Genomic DNA, 24370 nt, shown 5'->3' with positions numbered 1-24370 from the left:
ATTCCCATTTTAATCCCATTTAGTTATCAATTCTGTTCATAGACTTTATAACTTTTCATAATTATTTGCTATAACAGTAATGCTACAGATAAGTTTATTATATATGTCTCCTTGTGATAATTTATCTCAGAAATATGTCTGGGAGGGCAGTTCCTGAATCAATGGCTGTGTACATTTTCAATGTCACTAAATATTATTAATTTGTCCTACGAAGTTGTTAAGCCAATTTGGATTTTCATCAGCAGTGCCTGGGAGTTATTCTTGCTCTATCTACTCGCCAACACCTAACACTTAGTATTGTTGATCTTTTAAGTTGGGGATGTGAAATAGAATCTAAGTGCTGTTGTAATTTGTATTTCCGTGATTACTAATGAAACTTGTCATCTTTTCATTTATGTCTCATCCTACAGATAGTTTCAGACTCTCTGAGTTACCTATGTCTCTCTTGTCTGTAATTTTTCTATGGGTTTGTTTGCCTTTGTAACAATTTATCATAGTTCTTAGGACTTTTGTAAGAATATCTTCTCTCAGACTCTATGTTTTCTTTTGATTTTGTTTACTATGTTTTAGTTGTATGGAAATTTTCATTTTAATATAGTAAAATGTGTCATTTTTATGTTTTGCTTAAAAATTACTTTCTACTTCATGTCACAAATGCTAGCTTTCATATTTTCTCCTGAAATACTTGAAGTTTCACTTTTTACATTTAAGAGATTTAGCCTATGGGGATTTAATTTGGGATATTGTGAAAAGAAGGACTCATTTTCTGTATAAACAGCCAATTTCTGTAGCATCTTTTATTGAGTCCAACTTCCATTGGGTTGTTCTCATTTCCAATCCATACCAAGCTTTCAGATGACCCTGTTTCTGTCTTTGTTTTGTTATGATTTTCTGCTTGTCTATCCTTATAACAGTATCACTGTTTAATTGTATAGCTTTACTTATTTTAAGGATTAATCTTGGGCGGCAATAGTACCTCACCCTATTACCACCACTAGCCATGCAGCATATTATCTAGGTTTTTCTTGGTCCTTCATTTTTTCACATAGATTTGCAAATCAGTTTAGCACATTTCTCCAAAATTCTGAAGGAATTTTGTTTTTAAGTGTGCTGACTTTTAGAGTAAATTGATATCTTTTTTACATTGAGGCTTCTCATTTATGACATATGTTATATCTTTTCATTTATTTAGGTATTCTGTTGAGTTATTCAAAGGTGTTAAAATTGTTTTTTATTAAGGACTTCAATCTCTGTGTAGATGCCCATTCTGTAATACCATAAAAACATTTGTCGTTGTAGTGAATGGGTTTCTAAAATTTACATTTTCTATTTGGATGAGCCTAGTGGATAGAAATGTTACAGATTTCCAATAACAATCTTGTATCAACTAACCTTGCTAAACTATCTTATTCATTGTAAAGTGTGTTTGTAGTCTTTTCCTTTTCTATTATATCATATGCTTACAGCAGCAATTTTGTATCTCCTATTTCATTTTATATGCTTATTTCTTTTCTCTTGTTATTGTTTTATATAAAGTCTTCAGTATAGTGTTTAAGACAAGAGGTTGTTGGAACATGATACCTGCTATCTGATTTGAAGGAGATTCTTCCAGAATTTCACCCTGCATTTAATTTTGCTGTAAAAGTGAATAGGAAATCTGTTACTCATTAAAAGAAATCGCCTTTTATTTCTAGGTTTAGAAGGTGGTTCTTTGAAGAAAACTAATGAAATGGTTAAAATGTTGACAAAATTATCCAAGAGAATAAAGAAAGAAAAAATATTTACTATGAAAAGGTAGGCTGAAATATAGACTAAGTAGAAAAAATTTAATATAAACATCTTTATGCCAATTCATTTAAAATGTAGTAAAAATTGTTATAGTAAAAGAAACATTACCAAAACTTACTCAGAGAATTTGAAAACCCATATATATGTTCAAGAGAAAAAGCAAGGGAAAAAGAAAAGGAACCTTGAATAGACTTATAATTAAAGATACTGAATTAGACTTTATAGCTTTCAGAAAACATATATTCTCTGTGTTACACAAACTACTCCACAGAAGATAGAGAGCAAAGCTTCGCAAATTCTTTTGTTAAACCATGACTTCCTGGCACCAAAAGTGGATAAAGAGAGTACAAGAAAAAAAATTGATTGAGAATCTTCCTTGTGAACAATGATGTAGAAGTCTTTAATAGAATATTAGCAAATAGAATACATCAACATTTAAATATGTTTTCTAGTAAAGGAAAATTTATTTCAGAAATGCATAAAATGTTTTCACTTTAAAAAATCTTCTAATGGTAATCACCAAGTTAGGAAATTAAAGCTGAAGGATGTAGATATCTTGATGGTGGTAGCACAAATTGGCAAAACCATATTTGAAAATTGTTCTTATCTTGTAAAGTTAAACATTCATATACTCATCAATCAAAAACATCTTACTCCTAGATATATTTTCAAGTAAAAATTTTGAGTATCTTCACCAAGTGATAAGTATAAGAACGTTCCTCACACTGATTTTAAAAGCCAAAAACTGGAAACAATCAAATACTAATGACAGGAGAAGAGATAAATATATTGTCATTTATGCATACATGGAATGTTATGGTGCAGTAAAAATAAAGTAACTTTATAAACAAACATTTAGTTGAACCTTAGTAATATAATATTGAGTTTTAGAAACAAGTTCTAGAAGATTCCTGTATGAAATTCTTTATAAATTTTATGACAATACTAAATATTATTATTTAGGAGTACATTCATAATTATAAAATTATATTTTAAAAAGCAAGGGCACAATAAACAATTTAGGATTGAGTATACTTGGTGGGGAGAAGTAAAGGACAGGCTAAACAGGGTTAACATAGGTATTGTCGATGTCACAGTTCTCAGGTTGGTTGGGTGATGGTTTTGTATTAATTAATTAAAAAAGAAACCTGCATGATTATCTTAATATGAAAAGAGATATAATTTCATAGAATCTGATAGAGTTACTCATGATTTAAAATTTTCATTGCAAATAAATAGATTAGGGAAAGTTCTTGATTTAATAAAATGTGTCTGCTAAAAAGTCTATAGCAAAAAGCATTCTCAGTGTACAAATGTTTGACACATTCATTAATGCCTGGGCTGTATTAATGAATTATTATTATTATTTCCCTCTTGAAAATACAGCACATTAGTTGTTGTGACATGAAAGCTTTCCAGAAAAAAAGTGTTATTTCAGAATTAGTCTTGACAGTTTACCTTTCAATCTCCCAAACAACAAGGATATTTCTGGTTCCTGAAGCATATTGTCAACATGACAACTTATGTCATTGTCTGTTACTTTTTAAAGAAAATGTTACTCTACAAAAGAGTTGGAAGCATTGCATCCCAACACAAGGCCATGTTTTTCAAAATACAGAGTATTAATCTGGCAGTATAAATATATATATGTGTGACCTCTGTTCTGAGTGTCTTAGGAAGACTTTCAGGAGTCATTTGTGTTGGGCCTATAGTGATTCTGTTTAACATAAATTTTATGTCATAGCTTATATTCTAATTCCTAAGCTAATAGATATTTTAGCATTTCTTGAAATGTAACAGATTTATTCATAATTGGAAAAGCATGTCAAAATAACCTCTTTTAATACAATAAGCCAGAAGCTTGAGACGTATCTGGTGAGTTGTTTATGAGGATAGTTTTTTTATTTGTTTTTGTTATGATGCCTCCATGTTGATTGTTTCCACTGTAAATTAATTTTCTGATATTATACTTTTAGTGTCATTCTAATAATTTTTACAAGATTCCTCTTTTGTTTAAATCAGTGTTTCAACTTCATTAAAAATATCTTTGGAATTCAGGATCCTTAAACACTTATAATATCATATAAAAAAGGAATTATGCATCTATTTCCTGTTGATGTCACATCTGATTTTTTTCAAATTATGTTTAAAATGTCAGCAGCTTTGAGCCTGAAGCCTTCCATCAAATATCAAAGACAGTTATGTAAAAAATGTTCAACAGATGGAGGTGTCTTATAAAATTCTTTATTTAAATCTACAAATGAGTCCTCAGTTAAGTGAGCTATAACTTGAGAAGTTTTTAAAATCTTGAATACATATGCAAAAAAATAAGTTTAATATAATGAGTTTGTTTCAAGTGATTTATTAATTCTATACCTAATTTAAGATTGTGGTTTATGAGCTATTTTATAGTAATAGAAAGTACAGTGCATGAATAGTTTTAGAGCTTAAGACTGTGATTTTTAAAATATAAGGTTATTTGGTGCTGAGTGCAGAAAGAAATTAGCCCTTGTGTAATTTCTGAGAGAGGCATATGTATGAGTCCCTTAAATGTAGGCCATTTCTCAAAAGAAGTAAAGTCTAAGCATCTTATTGCTCACATGCAGTCAAGAACAAAATATTTTATGAAAGTTATATACCTTACATTCAAGCCAGAACTTTATAACTATAGCCATATATGTTTTTTGGGCTTCATCATAGGAATACTCAGGCCACATCGTACTGTAGGACTTAATTAAAATATACTCATTAAATCATATTCAGATTTTATCAGCATTCAACATCTGGTTCTATACTCTACCATTTATTAAGCTCAAAAGACCTTGGTAACTATATTAAGGAAATAGATATTAGGACCTAAAGGAAAAGATTGATGAGATTGGATTTTTAAGAATACAACAGCTGCTTCTTATTTCTACGGAGAACAAAGCAAATGGAAATTAGCATCAATAACAGAAGAAGAATATAGATAAGATATATATACACAATAAATAAATTAATATAAATATGAGTAGATAAAACATGTTGATTTTATGGGTATTCAGTGAGAAAGTCTATAATCATGACTTTTAATGAGGCTCTCTAAGACTACAGGTATAATTTATGGTGACTGAAATGCTGAGGAACTAGATAGCCCTGCCAGATCTGCTGGAGGCTCTTTGCCCTTGTTATACAAATATAATGCTCACAGCGTTACGGACCATGCATTTGAATGGAAATAATTCATATCCCTTTTATTCCTACTATATGTATACTCTGATCTTTGAACAAAAAAAAAATTTTTTTAATTGTCATCCTTTGGGGCAGTCCACTTTCTGTGTCAGTGGCTCTTAACCCCAGAATCCGCAGGCAATTCTGTTCCTGCTGAGTCATCTCCCTCTTCTCTCCCCTCCAATCTTTTCCAAACTCTCTGCTGACCTGGGCTGTTTTTCGACTGCTAACATTGATGGCACATTTTCCCAAAGCAATTTGAAGCATTTACCTTCTGCTTGATTTCTAAGAGGCCATGCCCCTTCCACTTCCTTTGATAAGGTCAAAGGGAAAAAAGTTACATCTGGGTTTCTTTGGATTGTTGTTTTTGTTTTAGCCTAAAAAGCAATCACCATAAAACACGCACATATCCAACTAAGACTAAAAAAATCTAGAATTCAGGCTCACATGGTCTGATGAAACAAAATGATGTAAAGGACTCTGCGGACGATTTACAAATTGTAAGAATGGTTAAATTTTATATCAACATAAAATGCATAGCTCCTCCAGCAAGCACAAAGCACAAAAATACATTGTGTGTTCTGTCAATTTTCCTAACTTTCAAGGACCTCCTAATACTTACTTATGCAATGTGATTTTCTATTACAATATACTTTACTCTGTGGATGTTTTATTAAGTTGGTCCAAAAGTAATTGTGGTTTTTCCAATTACTTTTAATGGTCAAAACCGCAATTACTTTTGCACCAACCTATATTTTCAGTTCTTATGATATTTGCCACAGAATAAGATGCATGTAGTTCTACATATTGACACACAGATTTGTATATAAATGTTTTGTGTTTGGAAACACCAGTCTTTATATAATGGTTTTACATAATACAACACTTGGCATAAAATTATATTCAGTAAAGTAATTGTCAAAGATACATTCAGATAGTTTTTACACATGTAAACAATCAACTAAATTGTAGCTACTTGAAGTACCTGCAAATCTGATCACCAGCTCACTGAGTCTTTAGCTATCCAAAAGATCCTGACACAATGCTGACCTATACAACATTCACACTGTGCTATCAAAAAATACTAACTAACAAACTCAGGTCCTACTTAAAAGTATGTAATTGTTTTCTAAATCACATGCAAATTATTTACTGATAATTGTCTGTATTTTCTACTTTATTTGTGCATTGTCACTGCTGTAATTAAAGTACCTGAAAAATCTTTATTGGATATCATTATGCTCTTTGATCAAAAACTTGTATTAAATCTCCATTAACCAATTAATAATGACCCTATCAATTATAGACTAATTCAATTAACCACCACCCTGAATTTTTTATTCATGTAATAAGTCAAAGTCCCCAGACTAATCAAAATCAGGCTTGAAAGGCAAATAAGGAAGATATGTTAATTCTGCTCACCCAGGGTGATTTTATTTTTGATGAACTCAGCAGAAAGTCACTTTCAGTAATCCAGTAAGAAAAGTGTCATTCTTTTTCCTAAAACTTTCCAATGTTTTATATTTTTCTTCAAACATGCTTTATTCTCTCTGACACAGGTCTTGAAGAAATTGGATAATTAGCCTAACTTGATGTCAATTTTAGTTACTTATAACTAAAATTATTTCAGAATTATGTTTTCAGAACAATTTCAGAATAAAATGCATACAGGATATTATAAAGATCTGCTCATTTTAAAAGACAGAAATTCAAGTTTTAAAAAATATGTCATGACTTAATACAAGAGCATTATATTTAATCTTTATAATATCATTTTATTAACTCCAAATGTGCTTGTTAATAAGGTTTATAATTTTGGCTGTTTTTATCTTTCAAACTTACTTGAAATTTAATGAGATCTTGATGGATGGACTTTCATTCGTATACATGGAGTCTTAGTGAAGCCTGGTTGAGTTTTTTCAAACACTGCTGACAACTATATTTGGAAAGTTTCCCTGGAGCTGATAAAGTATACCTGATTTTTAGTGTTCCTGTATTATGGTTATGAGTAAATCACATACATTATTTTACTCATTCCACTTATGAGTCATGACTGCTGCAGGCTTTCATTCCCTTCCCATCATCCTGTTGATGATGCGCACAAATTTATGTGCACTGGGATGCCTGTTGGTAACTTCGCAGTCTCTGGGCAGTGTCTTCTTGTCACTAGTGTGTGAACTGTGACATCTGAATCAGGGCAGCAGTGGCCAAGACTCAGAGCCTGCACAGCAGGCTAGAGGCTCAGTGGTCATTTTGCCACAACCAGAAACATCTTGCTGTAGTCAGTACTTGACTTCCTAACACCCCACCATTCCCATTTGCAGACAGAGTAAACCTCCAGTAATACAAATGTGACAAAGATGAATAGAATACACATTGGATGCATTAGCTCACTTAATCCTAAAATATGAAACTATTCATTCAGTGGATATTTCATGAAACATATAGGCCAGGCACATGCCAAATAACATAGACCAAGTTGTCTGCCCCTGTGATTTTACATTTTGACAAGAGAAGATTGACAACATTGTGATAATACATAAATTATATAATAGAGAAATAAACAATGGATGTTCAGTTATCTCAGCAAAATCTCCATTGAATAAAAAATAACAGAAAGCTTTGGATTTTGGATTATTAAGAAAATAAATAACTTTTCTATATTCAGAGGAAAACAGCAAGAGGAGGAGAGTCTTGTACTCTGTACTGTACTGCCTAAATGTCTGCTTGGCATTGGTAGAAAGTCCAAGAAATTCTTGCAACTGCTTGATAGATGGTAAGGGACAAAGAGGAGCTTATATGACTGGCATGTGACAAACACCAGGATTCTTCTCTCTCATTTCAAGTTAAGTAAAGGAAGGGAAAACAAGATAATATAGGTCCTATTTTTTAAATGTGCAGAACAAGAAAAGAATAGGGATTTTTCTAAATGTATGAAAAAAAAATTTTAAGTGGGAAATATTCTACGGATAAAAAAAACAACCAAATTTCAAGAGCATATATAAAAATATTTTTGGAGGCTAAGGGTGGAGGATTGCTTGAGGTCAGGAGTTCAACACCAACCTGGACAACATAGCAAGGCACTTTCTACAAAAAATAAAAAGTTAACCAGGCATGGAGGTGCATGCCCCTAGCTACTCAGGAGGCTGAGACAAGAGGATGGCTTGAGCCTAGGAGTTTGAGGCTGCAATGACCTATGATCATGCACTTCACTCTAACTTGAGTGACAGAGCAAGGCCCTGTCTCTTTAAAAAAAAAAAAAAAAGAAAAAAAGATTTTTTTCTTTATGACATAATAGAGGAGTAATAGAGAAGGTAAGATTAATGCTGAGAAAATGAGGGAGGTGCTATATTTTTCCAATTTCCCTGAAATATATTTCAAAATATAGATTAAAATATATGTTAAAATTGCATTACCAAAAATAAATCTATAATATTAAGGACAGAATGGAGAAACTCTCTGAGAATGCAGAGGAAAATAATAAATAAATGAAAAGGATGAGTGAGAAAATATTACAAAAAAAAACCTCAGAAATAAAAACTCAGCTTTTGGACTACTGGCCTTCTAGAATGAGACACCAAAAAGAAGCAGAAGCAATATTTTTAAATATAACTCAAGAAAACCTTTTGAGCATGTCTTCTCCTAGAAAACAGTCTGCAGCTTGAATGCACCAACTTTGTTCTGTCCAAAGCAATACAAGAAACCTTTATCAAGATATATACTGGTGGATGATGATGATTAATACTATTAATTTCTAGAACAAAGTGCAAACCTTGTAAGAATCACTCAGGTAGGGGGATAGAACAAAGAAGAAATAGATTATAAAACAAATAGTGTTGAAAAAATTATGTTCTTAAATATACATATATATATACTGTGATCCTATGTCACATTATGTATACACATAAAACCAAGATGGTTCAGTAAGGGCAAGAAAGAATAAAATAAAACTTGAAAGGAAAACTCAGAGAAAATTGTAGATTTAACTGATCTAATCAAGTAAATTATCTTTTTAGCCATACAAAAATATGCAATCACGAAAACAGTAATTGATACATTTGAGTATAGTAAAATTGAAAACTTGTGCTAAAAATAAAATTAAGTGACATAGCAAATTAGAAAAAAATGCAACAAATATAACAGAAACCACATATGACACTATATAAATAATTCTTAAAAATCAGCAGGAAAATTTCTAATCCAATAGGTAATAGACAAAGAACATGAAAGAGACTATAAATATATATAATTAGTGACACTGAACAATTAAGAAAATATAAATTAAATGCCACTTAGTGACATTTATGTAGATTAAATGTAAAAATGCCACTTTTCAATTGTCAAAAATATACAGAAAGTTAAGCACATGTGTTCTCACTTGTGTAGAAGCTAAAAACAGTTGATCTCACAGAAGTAAAAAATAGAACACAGGATACTACAGACTGGGAAGTTAGAGGGCACGGGAAGTTACGTAGAAATTTGATAAAGGAAATAAGATTACAGCTAGATAGGAGAAATAATTTCTAGTTTTCTATACCACTGTCAAATGACTGTAGTTGACTGTAATATATTATATGGTTTCAAATAGTTACAAGGAGGATTCTGAACAAAAAGAAATAATAATGTTTGAAATGATAGACATGATAATTACCCTGATCTGATCATTAGACATTGCAGTATGGAAACATCACTAGAAACCTCATAAATATGTACAATTATTATGTATCAATTTTTTAAAAAATAAAATGTATTTAAATGTAAAATTTTATTTAAAAATGGGATTGGTGTGTAAAGAGTTATTTTATATAGCAGATGGAAGAGTGTAATTTTCCTGAAGATAAATGAAACAATGTGTATCACATTTTAAATGCCAGGTTCTTAGTGTCTATAAGGAAACAGTTGCACCAGTGGGCAAATAAATACACATGAGAGTTGAGTCTGTTTTTCTTCTGATAGTAAAAGAATTGGAAACAAATTAAATGAACATCAACAAGGGGTTGGTTAAAAATTTTCATATTCATTCATGCACGCACAATACGGAATGTTATATAGTCATTAGGAATTACTATTATTTGTATGTTTCTTTTATGTTTAAAAGGCCTTTTTTGTTTATTTTTAAAATCATTTCCTTTGACCAAGTAGCCTTAATTATTTGAATTTATGCTGTAGGAATGAAGAGATATGTGGCCCAGGATGAAAGGACTATGATTGTATGGGAATGTTAATTTTAATAGAAAAATTGAGGATAGAGGGAGTAAATGTTTAATAGTAAGTTAATGATTGTAATAACTCCTTAAAATGACATACTAGGTATAAATAAGTACATATATATTGAAAATAGACAATATAAAAATATTTTAATAACATAATTACTATTGAAATATTAAGAAATAAAGAGTGAACTAATTGCCTGCAAATATGGATGAAAAGTGTAACCAACGTCTGGTAACCAATAATATTTTTTCAAATGCCAAGAACAACAAATTTGTCTGAAAACATGTTTGAATTGGGAAGGAAAGCATTGATTATATCTCATGGTAACAGACTTGTTTTTAAAGTTTTCTAATAATAAATTTTTCTACAGATCATATATCTTATTCATAATGAAAAAGATAATTAAAATTTAAAATGTTAAATATAAAATATTCATAATTATCATGTTACCTCCCATTCTCAGTGAAAAATGTGCAGTTGAACTACTTGCATGATTCTAAATAAATTCTTTTAAAAATTAATAGGTATAAGCTGACAACAATCATAAGTTGTAGTTCAGATTGACATATGGCACTGTTCATGTTGTAATTGCAGGTAATTGTTAAGTACAAAATTATCTGAATTTTGTATTCAGGCAGATGATGCCTGTATATTTGGAATGTCTACAATATGCCAGGTGTCCTACAAAACTCACAGCTGAATGATCACTTGAGCTTAGAACATTTGTTTATTGCACCATACATGTGTCGTACATGGTTTTACATGTGAAAAAAATACCATAACACACCAATACAACAGAAAACTTCATCCTTTGACAGATTATTTCATGGTATGAGTTTTTGGTTTTAGTTATTGTATTTTTAATATATTACATGAAAAAAGCAATTGCTATGTTAAGTGTTTTAAAATGTTGTTGAAAATTAAAATTTTTTTAGTAAAGGGGAAAATGCAATAATGAGTGCTAGAATGCTTATGTTATCTGTCCTCAATCATATTTTAAGGATTCCAAACTTTAGATCAGAACTAGATCAAATCAGACACAGGAGCTGAATATTTCAGATTATTAATCACATTAACTAGTTGGCCTGCAAATGTGGACTACAAGTGTGGCCAACATCTAATAACTAGCAATATTGTCCAAATACCAAGTACCATTAATTATGTGCCTTAAATGTAACTGGGACTAGCTACAATTGTTTTGTGTAATGTTAAGATAAAACATTCTGTATCGAAACCAAATGTTATTAAACACATTGCCTATAAGTCAGTTTTCAAATACTGTGCTAGATAACCATATTAGCTTCAAAGTCATTTCTGTTTAATGAGTTAATTTTACAAACTCTATGAAGTCATAAAATACACAATTCAGAATAAATGATATGAAGGCACAAACAAGAGCATTTTAGATGTAGCTGAGTGGCACAATTCTGTGATAAAACTGGCCTGTGTTCACATTTCTTGCACACTTATCTATCTGTATCACTTTTCATTGTCCTCACCCCTTCAAGAATGTCTTCATGAAAATCAACTTAATTTTCCAGTCTGCCCCATCTTCTTCCAGGGAGCTGTGATCAGGGTGCTGTGCAGATGTCTGAAACGAAGTTTATCTTTAACTTCCTCAAACAAATGCTCACAGAATTATATGCCATTTGTCTAAGTTAGACACACTCTAAAAATATTTATGCTTTGCCAAAACATTACAGGATGTTTTACAACAAAAAAGTTTATATTCCCACAGAACTCTCATGCCATACTTTTTTGTTTACTGTTGAATCATTTAATCCTCTCTCCTTAAGTATCCTCCCTCTTGTTTTCATTCTTAGAGTGAAATAAGTAACTCAATAAGATTTGGAATCTATTTTCTCTTTTAATATTACTTTAAAGCTACATCTCCATTGCATCACAATCAGTATTTAGAGATGCATAATATACAAAATTTGTTGTTTTATTTATTTTATTTATTTTGAGATGATGTCTGGCTCTGTTGCCCAGGCTGGAGTACAGTGGCACAATCTCAGCTTGCTGAAACCTCCACCTCCCAGGCTCAAGCCCTCCTGCCACCTCAACCTCCCAAGTAGCTGGGACTACAGGTGTATGCCACCACACCCAGCTAGTTTTCGTAATTTTTGTAGAGGTGGGGTTTTACCATGTAGCCCAGGCTGGTCTTGAACTCCTGAGCTCAAACCATCTGCCCCTCGGCCTCCCAAAGTGCTGGGATTACAAGCGTGAGCCACCATACCCAGACCGTTACATTGTTTTTAGTTAACCATTTCACTCATAAATGGGAATTTCAGGTTTTTCAAAATTTGTCTACTTTAAGTAAAGGTAAAATAACTATTTTTGTATATATCCTGAGATGTTAAGCAAAATATTTTATGATCCAGAACTTGTTCCTAGAACAAGCTAGTCACCCATTTCCCTGTATCCATTTCCTTCTAACAAGATATTCTGAAACATATATTAAATTTTTCCCTCAGATGTCTTAATTTCATGATGTTACCAAAGTCTTCCATAGTACTTACTATAGTCTATATATTGCTATACCTACTTCTGTACACATGATAAATATTACCTTATCTTATTCTCATAAAGTCCTATGAGAATTGTTATCCTCATTTCTCAGATCAGGAAGTTGGGAGGTAGAGAGGTAAAGTAGCATGTCCAAGATCCTTGAACCAATTTGGTACCCCAAACCACCCAGTTCCGTTAGAGTAGGCTGACTCTTAGCATCAAATTCCTTAAGATTGGAGAGGATTTTTTGCTACTTGCCTTCTTCAGTAAAAATTGATGGATATCACATTGACACTGTGTTTCCTTGACACTGTGTCAAGGAAAAATCCTCATAGAAAAACTAGAGAAAGGTAGCTAGAATTTTCTGCTCTGATACATAGTGACATTCATAGCCGTGAACTGGTTCTTGTCCATGGAACATACTTAAGAAGGAGTCCCAACTCAATTCAGCAAAACGTTTGTTGAGCACCTGTTATATGTAAGACACATTTAAGGCAGATCCAGACGTGAAGTGCATGCAGTACATGAAGCCAAATGTCTACCCATGAGCCAGCTCAGTGCCCTAAATAGTCTGCCCTATTTTAGCCAAACTTTGGGGGAGGTGAGGATCTGAAAGACCAGAAGGTATTTTGTCCAGCATATTTGCAGCTCAGCTTGAAGATCTTCAAGAGGGCAGAGCGGTCCTAGACCAGGGTCAAGAATTAAGTCCTAAGGAATGGGCTTTTCTAGAATCATTCTGCATGCCGAATTCTGGGGTTATGTGGTCTGAGTGCCTCTCAGGGTGAGTTCTGTACATGCCCTCTGTCAGCAACCTCATGTTCAGTGTGAGTTGCTGATAATTTTTGTACTGAAAGAAGGTTTGCTTAGGCCTCGTACTCTAAGTTTAATGTAGCAAATTTTAGGACAAAATCCAGCTTTAAACAGATTGCTGACTATTCAAGTGGAGAAGGTGGCTTAACTGGAACAAAAAAGAAAAACATTTCTAGATAGAAAAAAAATGTTGCAGAAGGGGAGCAGTTAGAGTGGGAGAAAAACATATCTGTTGGAAAGTGCCAAGACACACAACTTAGGGAGAAAACATCTCCACCCAGCAGGAAACCCAGCTGACTTTTAAAAGTACCGCAGAAAAGGGGATGTTAGAAAACTCCTCAATGCATCATCTTAGCTAAGGACTTATAGAAGTTTAGGACCTGAGGAAATTCAGCCTGGAGGTTTTCATATTCTTGGTGACACTGTTTGAGTTCCTGTGTGTTGACTGCCTGTGATAGCAAAACACCAACTCCGTTCTTTAAGACTTTTTTTTCCATGTATTGAGTGCCAGCAACATTAAGAACACTTTGAAGAAGAGCAGCTTTGCCCTGCTGTCTCCGCTCAGTTAGGTTTGGATTTAGGACAACAAAAGCAATCTATATTTTAAAGCCCAGACAGCTGAAGAACAGAGAGGAAATTCATGATAAAACACACGGCTTTACTAATGTTATAAATCCAGGATTGTTTTTGTTTGACTTAAACTGCTGTCAGTTTGACGAGTGTGGTGATGCTTTAGAAATTTCTGAAGGAGTCACAGAGAGTGGGAAGAAATCACTGAGAGAAAATATAAATGATCAATGGTAATCACTCACTGCGAAAATCAATGACTGATCCGTTATGCTAAGAATCTCATGTATGGTGGACCTTTGATTTGAATCTGTGATATTCCTCTATTCACGGTTTATTTTTGGATCACATACCATATTATGTTACATCTCTTGATATTAAATTATTCATCTGTAAAGTGGAATTAATATCCTACCTTGGTTGGTTATTGGGAGGATTAAATGAGGACACACAAGAAAACATTTGCACAATGTGAGACAGCAACCATTTCCTTCCCAGGATATCATGGTTTTGCCATCCTGCATTACTGCTGGACACACAGGACATTTTAGATAATATAATACATGTTTAGAAAATAGCCAAAAAATTTGATTTTTGAAAATGTTTAAATAGAGCATTAAAGGTGGTCTTTTGTCCTAATCCATCACGCAACTTGAGTCTAAAGGCTTTAACACATGCTGCAAAAAGTTAACAAAAAGCTCATGTGAATTCAAAAATATTGAATATTCACAGGCTGTGACATATTGGAAACTGTTTCACACCTTTGCTGATGAGCATCTGTGTCACTAAATATGGCCTTATTCTATGCATTCTCTCTAGCTCTCTCTTCTCATTCATGGCCTAAATCTGACCCATGACTATCTATTTGTGGCTACCTTACATCTCACAGGATAGAGGACCTGAAATAGAAACAAAAGGACATAGTGGTTGAAAGCACCAAGATCACACATGGGATCATGACAGTTAAAGATGATAAGATCAAGGATGTAGCAAGGCACTTAGTCATAGGAAATAGGTGGAAGTAAGTGGCTATTGCAGGAAGAGAGAGGAAGCCGTAGATCAAGGAACATAAACATAAAAGGCAAAGATCTTACAAAAGTTGTCCGCATAAAAAACAAAGTATTCTAGATTTTTTAAAAATTAGCATTATATAAGATGTAAAAAAATGCAGGAATGAATTAAAGAAAAAAAAGGAAAATACCGAACTATTCTATATTACGTATTCTTTGATGAAAATATTTCCTATCTTTTGCAAGTCAATTACATTTTGATGATTTTAAATCTTACTAAATTTCCATGGGTCTCATGCTCTTTAAAGTATGTGTTTTGCAGAAAAGAACACATTATGAGCATAGACTGTACAAGTCAGGAATGCATATATTTAATCCTTCATTTTTGAAGAATGTTCGCCTTTCTCCTCAACCATTTTAGAATTGTAATTTTCTAAAAGGGGGTTTTCAGTGGACAATGATTACTATTACTCAATTATATACTATTGAATTGATTAAAATTTATGGAAACAGGATTGACTAATGTTCCATTGTGAAAATCTAATACTATTTTTGTCCCTGATGTGGACACAGCTACAGTGCTATTTTTATTTTCATTGAAATGACCAATAAAATCAGAAAATTGAACCATAAGTAAAGTTCTGGCAGGTAGTGATCAATCTCAAGAAGGTCACCCCAACCACATCTGTTCTATCTCAGTTACAAAAAAAAAAAAAACCTGCTCAAATAGATGAATCCATCTAATGTAAAATTAATTGGTGGACTGAAGTCACCATGATTTGACTTCAAAATGGTAAAAATGGTTGTTCAAGGAGTCTTGCACTACATTAACCCAGTGGCAATATCAAAATTATAAGCCAATAATAGACTCAGTCATTGGTTTCAAAATACAAATAACTAGACAGATTTTTGGTTTAGGATATATATAGTTTTATTCTCTTGACATCAAAAGACTTGCAAGTTTACAACTTGGTTGTCACATTTAAAGCATGTATTTTTCTTTTTTTTTAGGTGGATCTTCTTGTTCCAACCAAAGTGACTGGCATTATTACACAAGGAGCTAAAGATTTTGGTCATGTACAGTTTGTTGGCTCCTACAAACTGGCTTACAGCAATGATGGAGAACACTGGACTGTATACCAGGATGAAAAGCAAAGAAAAGATAAGGTAAGTCAGCCAAATCGGTTTATAAAGTTCAGAAGTGGAGGATCAAATTACACCCAAGTTTGATTGAATTAACTGCTTATACATCTGTACTGAAAATAGTATCCATATATACTGAAAATATATGTTAAATAAAAAGCTTTAAAGAATAGTACTGTAAAGGGGTTTGCAGTCTGGTATGCAATGGTGCAACCTAGAGGGAAAAAATTGCTTTACTGATAATATTTTTCATACTATTAATTGCCTAAGATCTGACTATCTAAGATTCACCTAATAGTTTATAAAGGTAATAGAATCTTGAATAGTTTCTCATAATACATATGTAAATAGTTATTGCTAGAATATATGCCACTGTCATTTTCATTATTAAAATAAATTCCTGATGTTAGATAAAATGTTCTTTGGAGAAAAATATTTCAAAGGTTAATGAAATTATTTTTAAACATTTATATTTTCTTAATTATTGTAACAAGTAGGAATTTTAGAAATAGAACAATTTTGATTACACAGCTCAACAACAAAAAACACAGATGTTTTTCTGCTCCGTTTCCTTCATTGTATTTTAATTCATAGGTTTGTTTTATTTTTCTTTTAAATTTATGATCTACTTTGAATTTTATATATACACACCTCTATACACACACACTGTACAAATCAATGCCATACAATTTTTATTTTTTTTAATGTTTAGCATTTTGAGCATCTTTTCATAGTATCTATTGGTTTCAGTATCTGTGAGACCCTGGAGAATGAAAGTGCTCAAGGCCTTATCAATGACTAATTGGGATCAGATGTTTAAATATGGCCTCAGTTGGATTAGTGAAATCAAGTTAATTTGTTGCTTAGAGTCACTATGCAAGGAATGTTAGCTTTCTGAAGACATCAACAAAAACTCTCAGATGAAGGATTTGGAGGAGAATATAACACTGCTTTATACACGTTAAATATTTGAGTTAATAATTATTTTTATGTTATGTAATCCTTTTACTTCCTTATGGTTATTGCATTATTAACTGACAGAGGGGTTGAAACTATCTTTCTTTCTTCAAATATTCAAGGCAGAGAATTTATAAATTTCCCCAGAAACACTAGGGCTGTAATGGCTGTTTAAGTGATTCAACAGTCTACATTTAGTTCACACAAAATTTATTTTAGAAGAGATGTGTTTTTAGCTTTAGATTTGAAAAGCCACATCTAGTCACATGTTAACATCTCAGAACACACCCATGTAACATCTCAGGACACATGCACATTTCACATGTTAACATCTTAGAAATTGGTGTATCTTACATCACAATTTAATTGAGAGCACTTATTCTTTCGTAGATGAACATAAAATAATGGCATGATTTATAATCAATGACATCTTAAACGGAATAAATATTAGATATTTTGTAAAATTATTTTCAAACTTATTTTGTGAGCTATAGACAAGTGTTTGCCATGATTTATTGCAAATAACTATTTCACTTCCTGTCTTTTACCTTTTACAGTAAGCATTCTGATTCAGTGTATGTTTCATAAGATTAATTTTTTTAAACTTCATAAGTTATACAGGCTTGAAATTAATTTTAAGACAGATGAGTATTTACTTATCCATGTGTAAGATTCAGTAAACAGCACATCTATAATAGTGAAATCTTTATATAGATTAGTTTAGGGAAGAAGCATAAAGAAAATTATGGTTAAACCGTTAAACTGTTGAGATACTTTTTTGTCTCCATTTATGTAAAAAAGTGATTTCATATGTGAGTAATTTAATTTTTCTTAAAGACTAGACATTTTCTTGTTAATGTGTTTTATTTCATTATCTCAATCTGAAACTTACATAAAATTTTTGTGTCGTTTGATAGAGTTACTCAGGTTTTCTATATCTTTGCTGATTTTCTGTCTACTTGTACTATCAGTTACTGAGAAAGGAATGTGGAAATTTTCAACTGTCATTATGGATTTGTCTCTTCTTGCCATTATATCAGTGTTTGCTTGATGTATTTTGAAGCTCTGTTGATATATACATAAACAGATTTTTTAATGTCCTTTTGATCAAATCAACCCTTTTTCATTAGAAAATGAACTTCTGTACCCCTGGTACTATTTTTTGCTCTGAAATCTACTTTGTATGATATTAATAGATATCGATTAACTCCAGCTTTCTTTTTATGAATGCTACCTTAGCATATGATTTTTTAGTATTTTTTCATCCTTTTACTTTTAACCTATTTGTACTCAATATTTGAAAAGTATTCCTTCTATGCAGCATATAATTTGATCTTCTTTTGTCCAGTCTATCTCTGCTTTTCAAGTGGAGCATTTAAACAATTTATATTTGATGGGAGTATTAATGTAATTGGATTTAAATTTATCATCTTACGATTTAGTTCCTATTTGTCACATCTATTTTTGTTTGTTATTCCTATTTTTGCACTCTTTTAGATTAATCAAATTTTCAGTGATTCCACTTTAATCGTGTTTGTTGAATCGTGTTTGTGATTGCTTCAGGATTTGTGATATACATTTTAAACTTTTGAAATCCAACTGCAAATGAATGTTAAGGCCCAGAAACTTACCTCCATAAACACAAGCAAAATAGATTATAGCTATTAATCCACATATTTAGGAACTATAATTATTATAACATACAATTTGGACATGACCAAAATAAATCTTTTTTAAATTGATGTATCATACTTGTGCATATTTGGGGTGCTACATATGATATTTTAATACATGCATACAGTGTGTAATGATCACATCAGCGTTATTGGGATATCCATCACCTCAAACATCAAACCAAAATAAATATTATTGTTAAGAAAAAATAGACTCTACTAGGCAAGTTGGAAAATTGTGAAAGTAGATTGATGCATACTAAAAATAATGTGAGCTAGAATTCTCCTGAGACCATAAAGCACACTATTATTCATATAATGTAAAATGTTTTAATGAAACAATTTTTATGTTATAAATATATGATAATTGGCTAAACTCAGCCAATTTAACTGGTAGTTTTAAAAAGAAATCTAACCAGTTTGCTTTTAATATTGTAACTAATTAGGCATAATGAAGAAAAGCCTAAGATAAAAGCCTAAGTTTATTATTTACTATTGAAGAAGACAACTGACACCAATAAACTGTAGATAAAAATTCAGTAATTAGTATTATCATAAGGAAATCTTTTATGGGGAAGAAGGAATTACAGAGCATTAGGTCTCTCCATTTTTACCTAGAAAAGAATTTTATAAAACAAATGAGAAAATGTATTGCCTAAGTTGTTTAAACACTTGAAAGTGTAGTCATTTTATATGTAAATATACATATATATCAATGAAATATGTTTTTGATAGGTATCAAAATAACTCTTTTGCTTTATTATTACTAGTTCTACTAGATATTTTATGTATCATTTCATATATCCTTTATAGATGTCCTCTTCTGTTTAAAAGGGCTCAATACTACTTAGCAATTAATTTTTTCTAACATTGAGTAAGCCATCTCCTATTGATTCTTAACATTATTTTTGTCTTGTTTTCCATGGTTACTTTCCATAAGAGGAAAAAAAAGTCTTCAATATTTACAAGTGCCAATTCAACCACAAGCTTTCATCCAGACAAATATAATAGATGAATTGAATGTTTCAGGGCAAAACATGTGTCTGTGAGATGTTTTATAGATGCACTTTTCAAACAGAAATATGTATAAACAAAAGCTTCTAAGTCTTCTTTTGTGCTGTTTGTTTTTATTGACTGCTTGCTTTAATAGATTTTTGGAGGGTGGGTGTGGAAGTCTAATGTAGATCCAGACACAAGATTACTTCAAAAAAGTAATCTGAAAATAAATGCAATTTTCTAGGTTTACAGTAAGTGGTATAAAACTCGAAAAATGTATCAATAGCCTTTTTGTTTTTTATTAATCAGAGTGACTAAGCCTCAGAAAAGCAATGCCGTATATATATATACGTATATATATACACATTATATACATATATATTATATGTATATAATGTATATATATACACACACCCACACACACACAGGAGTATTTAAATATATGTAATAAATATACATGTGTACACACACATGCCAAAAGTCAACTGAAGAAAAATAATACTCTGTTCTCCTTATTGAGATGTCAGTTTTTGAATACCCTCCCATAGCATTCACAAGAATTGCAGTTTACTTTAGTATTGTTTTTTAGCTAATTTCCACATTAAATCTCTTGTAATTGAGCCTGTGATGACACTCTCATTACAGTCCATACATTGTTATTTTCCCCTTACTAGTCTACAGCATTTTCTCACATTTAACTAACTTTTGTATTTCTCTACAGCATTAATTCAGGTACATTTTTATTTGAAAGGCAAATGTTCCTTTGCTCTTATGAAAGTGACATTTGTTTTATACACTTGGAGCTGTTTTTTACTGCATTTAGCAGGAAAACTGCAAAACTTGACAAACACTTTCAGTATTTAATTTTTCAGGTTATAAGCCAAAGTAAAGCAATAATAAATTTCAGGAGGAGTACTTATATGGAAAAATTAGAAGTAAAAATGGGTTTTCTCATCCAGTATATTAGTCATAACATCGTAGTGTTTAAATAAGTCGGAATTCACAGCATAGGAGCTTTCTTTTTTCAGGAATAAAGAAGCTGGTAATACTCTATTTCATCTCCCTCCCTGAAATTATCCAGGATTTTGTAAAAGCATAAGTTGAAAAGTTGAAACTTTACCTGGATTTTCCAAAACAGAAAACAAAATCCCCTGTTTCCAATAATACTTTCTTGGTCCTTAAAGAGGAATCACACGTATATTCATCAAGAATTAAACTGCAATATCTTGGTGAACTCTCTAATTCAGTAGTTACCATAATTGTCTGATTATGGCACTCATGAGGAGAGCTTGTTTAAAAATACATATTTCTGGGCCCTGCTTCAGACTCTCTGGAGATGAGCTGGAAATCTAAATGTTTACAGAGGCCCCAGCTAATAATAAGCAAGTGTGTGAAAAATGACTAATTGATGCCAAAAACAAAATTAAATTTTTGAAACTAAGTGTAGTTTTCTGTTTTTCTAGTGAGAATGGAATTTATTATTATTCTTTAGGACTTTGGCCTCTAATTGGTCAGAGGAAGTCAATATGAATCAATGTTTCTAAAAATAAGATTAAATTTTAATAAGTTTGCCAATTCCCTTATGAAAATCACAAAGTAAACACTAGCTTTAAACAAATTTTAAATTGAAATAACATATTTAAGTAGTTTAGGATGCAGATTAGATGGGGGGATCATCTAGAAGGAGGTGAAATTTATATTCATTCAACTGTGTATTCAGTTGGCAGATTCCATGTGAGAAAAAAATCTGAATATGACACAGTCTCCCAGTCTAATGAAAAGCTCAGTAAAGGTGGAAAAATTTTGATTTAATCCGTTTATTTGGGAAAGTCAAAATATAACCTACTAGGTATATTATTTGATAAAACAACTCTAGGGAAGAAGTAGCACATAGATTATGTCAGTTTCATAAAAGTCCATCACTCTTCAATAGAAGAAAAGAGTCCCTGGTCCTTTTCAACCTCCTTCCCTTTCTCAACATGGGTGTGAAAAATAGAAGCAGCAACATCATCAGTCCTCATTAATAAAGCTGCCAGCCATGGTCTGTATTGAAGGATATATTCAAATTCAGCAGTAATTACAGATGTCACAGAGCATCCTGTCATTTCTGCTGAAGTGAGTAGTTTTGGAGAGCTGAAATTAAATTTGAATGTTTAATACCTTGAAAGTCCAACTCATGGGTAAGGCAGAGGTCAGAGGAGTAGTCAATAATACTCATGCTGTTCTTTTGAAATTTGATCTGGGTGAGAAACTTAGAACCTGAAGAATCCCTTAGGGAGTAAATAAAATGGAATTGTCAGTGGCAATCACAGAGGAAGATGATAGCAGGGGGAAAAGCAAAGGGAGTGAATTGTCTTTCAAGAGGGAGCAGCTGCATGTTTCTGAGCAGCAGGATCAGGGACGGTTTCTTTACATATTACATGGAGACCATTAGTTTCATCCATTCAGAGTCCTGTTACTCTTTTCAAATAAGGCAGAGAAGGAAGGAACGGAGGCTGCTTTCCAAAAAGCAATTTCCAAAAAATACATGACTTTATACAAAACACTAGGATTCAGTAATAGCAAGTGAAGTGTGCCCCTACATGATAGAAATTCATGTAGTCACTTTATTTTACTTACTTAAATATTCAGTGGCTGAGTGACTTAATTGAAACTAAAGTTAAGAAGACCATTATATTATTTCAGAATTGTCTAAAAATAAGGACATTGTTATTTATTTATTTATTTTAATTTGCATATTTTTAACTTGTGTGCATACATAGACAGGTGTGTATATTTATGGGGTACATGAGATGTTTTAATACAGGCATGCAATGTGTAATAAGCACATCATGGATATTGTTATTTAAATAAATACCATTTGGTATCAACTGTTATTCAGAAGTTTCTCTGCTTTTCTACTTGTAATTTAATATTATGAGACCTGACTAGGATATGTGCTGGTATGCCCAAAATAGAATGGGATGCTTGTAAATTTTGCTAAGGCCTCTGACCAAGAATGAAATGTATCAGGAAATATCTAAGTACAGAATAATTGATTTAGCAAAGTGAAAGTGGTTTGCAGGCCTAGATCTGCCTGCTGAGTTGGGAAAGGACAATCTAGTTAAATAAACTGAATTCAGAAAGCAGCATATTGTCATCAATGAGTAGTGTGATAGCAGTTGTTAAGGTACACAGAGAACATAATAGGGACCCACTTATCAGAATCGGTTGTGAAGTGGAGGCCTGGGGTCAAAAACAAGACAGAAAAAAATGGATGCAAGTCCACAAGCAAATAGCCCTGGGTCTCCTAAAAAAGTATTATGCTTCCATTTCCATGTTTAACATAAGCTCCAAGTGTCCTACCTAGATCCAAGAACAACTAAGATGTTTGTTCTTGGATGCAGGGTAAAGAAGGGTTTAAGAGCAGGAAAGGAAGGGGACAACAGGAGATGCGGCTTATGGGATAGAGATGAGCAGAGAGAGGGCTAGTGCCCAAAGTAAGTGCAACTGTAGAATGGAACAACTAGCTACATGCTGGAAATGAAAGACAAACCAGAGTGACTCATTAGCCACAGGAACAACCAGAAGCCATTCTGTCTGAAGGAGCTCAGTGATTTTTTAAGAAGTCATTCAGTTTATTTGGAAACATCAGTGGAAAGCCAGTTGTCCTTCTTTAAGGATTAGTTTTGAGGTTTCTAAGAAAATCCTTTGTAGATTAGTTCACATTTTCTAATATTAAACACTGTCAATGTAAAATATGCAGTTAATTTTGGACAATGAATCATTTACTTTTCTTGATGGCATTTGGATGTTTTAACCTTCATCGTTAAAAGACAAAAGAGCAAAAGCAGAATGCTGTCTAACAACAATTAGGTGGTAGAAACAAATATACATCAGGCAGAAAATTCATAAAATTCACCAATATTAGGGTGGGTTGGGGGCAAGGAGCAGGAAGAATGTCCCTACTGGTGTGACTGTTATTTAATGACAGATAACCACCCAGTACAGATGCTATGAAACATCGTTCTCAATAAATTTATGGAGAAAGCAGAAAACAAGTCAGGATAATACGATAATAAGGAGTAAATACATGCTTATTGTTTTTTCTTGCTAATTATCAATTATCTTTTTTCTCCAAAACTCAGAGTTACATTTTCAGGGAGTTTGATAAACTCCCTTAAAGTTTGAAACAATATAGTTTTTCTAGTTAGCACATGTTTCTGCAAAAAAGGAAAAAATATGTGTGAAAACATAAGGAATATGTTACATAGCAGTATTATCAAAGTAAAATATTCATAAATGAAAAATAATTTAAATGTTGTTTATTATTACATGCTTTATCACCTTACTTTTCCCAGTGCTCAAATGCCAAAAAAGTTAAAATCTTCCTATTTTTATCCTCTCAATCTTCCACCACTCATCAGAAATCACTAAAAACGTGTGCACTTAAAATTCTGAATATCTCATGTTTGTGTGTGACTTATTTATTAATAGACCTAATTGCATAAT

At 32.0% G+C, this 24370-nt stretch overlaps 1 protein-coding gene across 4 annotated transcripts in view; it reads left to right on the top strand.

Annotated features, from left to right (window-relative positions):
• Positions 1-24370, top strand: part of EDIL3 (EGF like repeats and discoidin domains 3) — a 442725-nt gene that overhangs the window by 403790 nt on the left and 14565 nt on the right. For all 4 annotated transcript variants that reach the window (XM_019028262.4, XM_019028263.4, XM_055389542.2 and 1 more), the window contains one exon: positions 16122-16277. In XM_019028262.4, the coding sequence (XP_018883807.2) occupies positions 16122-16277 (156 nt within the window). The remainder of the gene's footprint in view (positions 1-16121; positions 16278-24370) is intronic.

The sequence above is a fragment of the Gorilla gorilla genome, chromosome 4, assembly GCF_029281585.2.
Source record: "Gorilla gorilla gorilla isolate KB3781 chromosome 4, NHGRI_mGorGor1-v2.1_pri, whole genome shotgun sequence".
Taxonomy (NCBI): Eukaryota; Metazoa; Chordata; class Mammalia; order Primates; family Hominidae; genus Gorilla; species Gorilla gorilla.
This window is presented reverse-complemented; position numbering and strand designations above follow the sequence as displayed.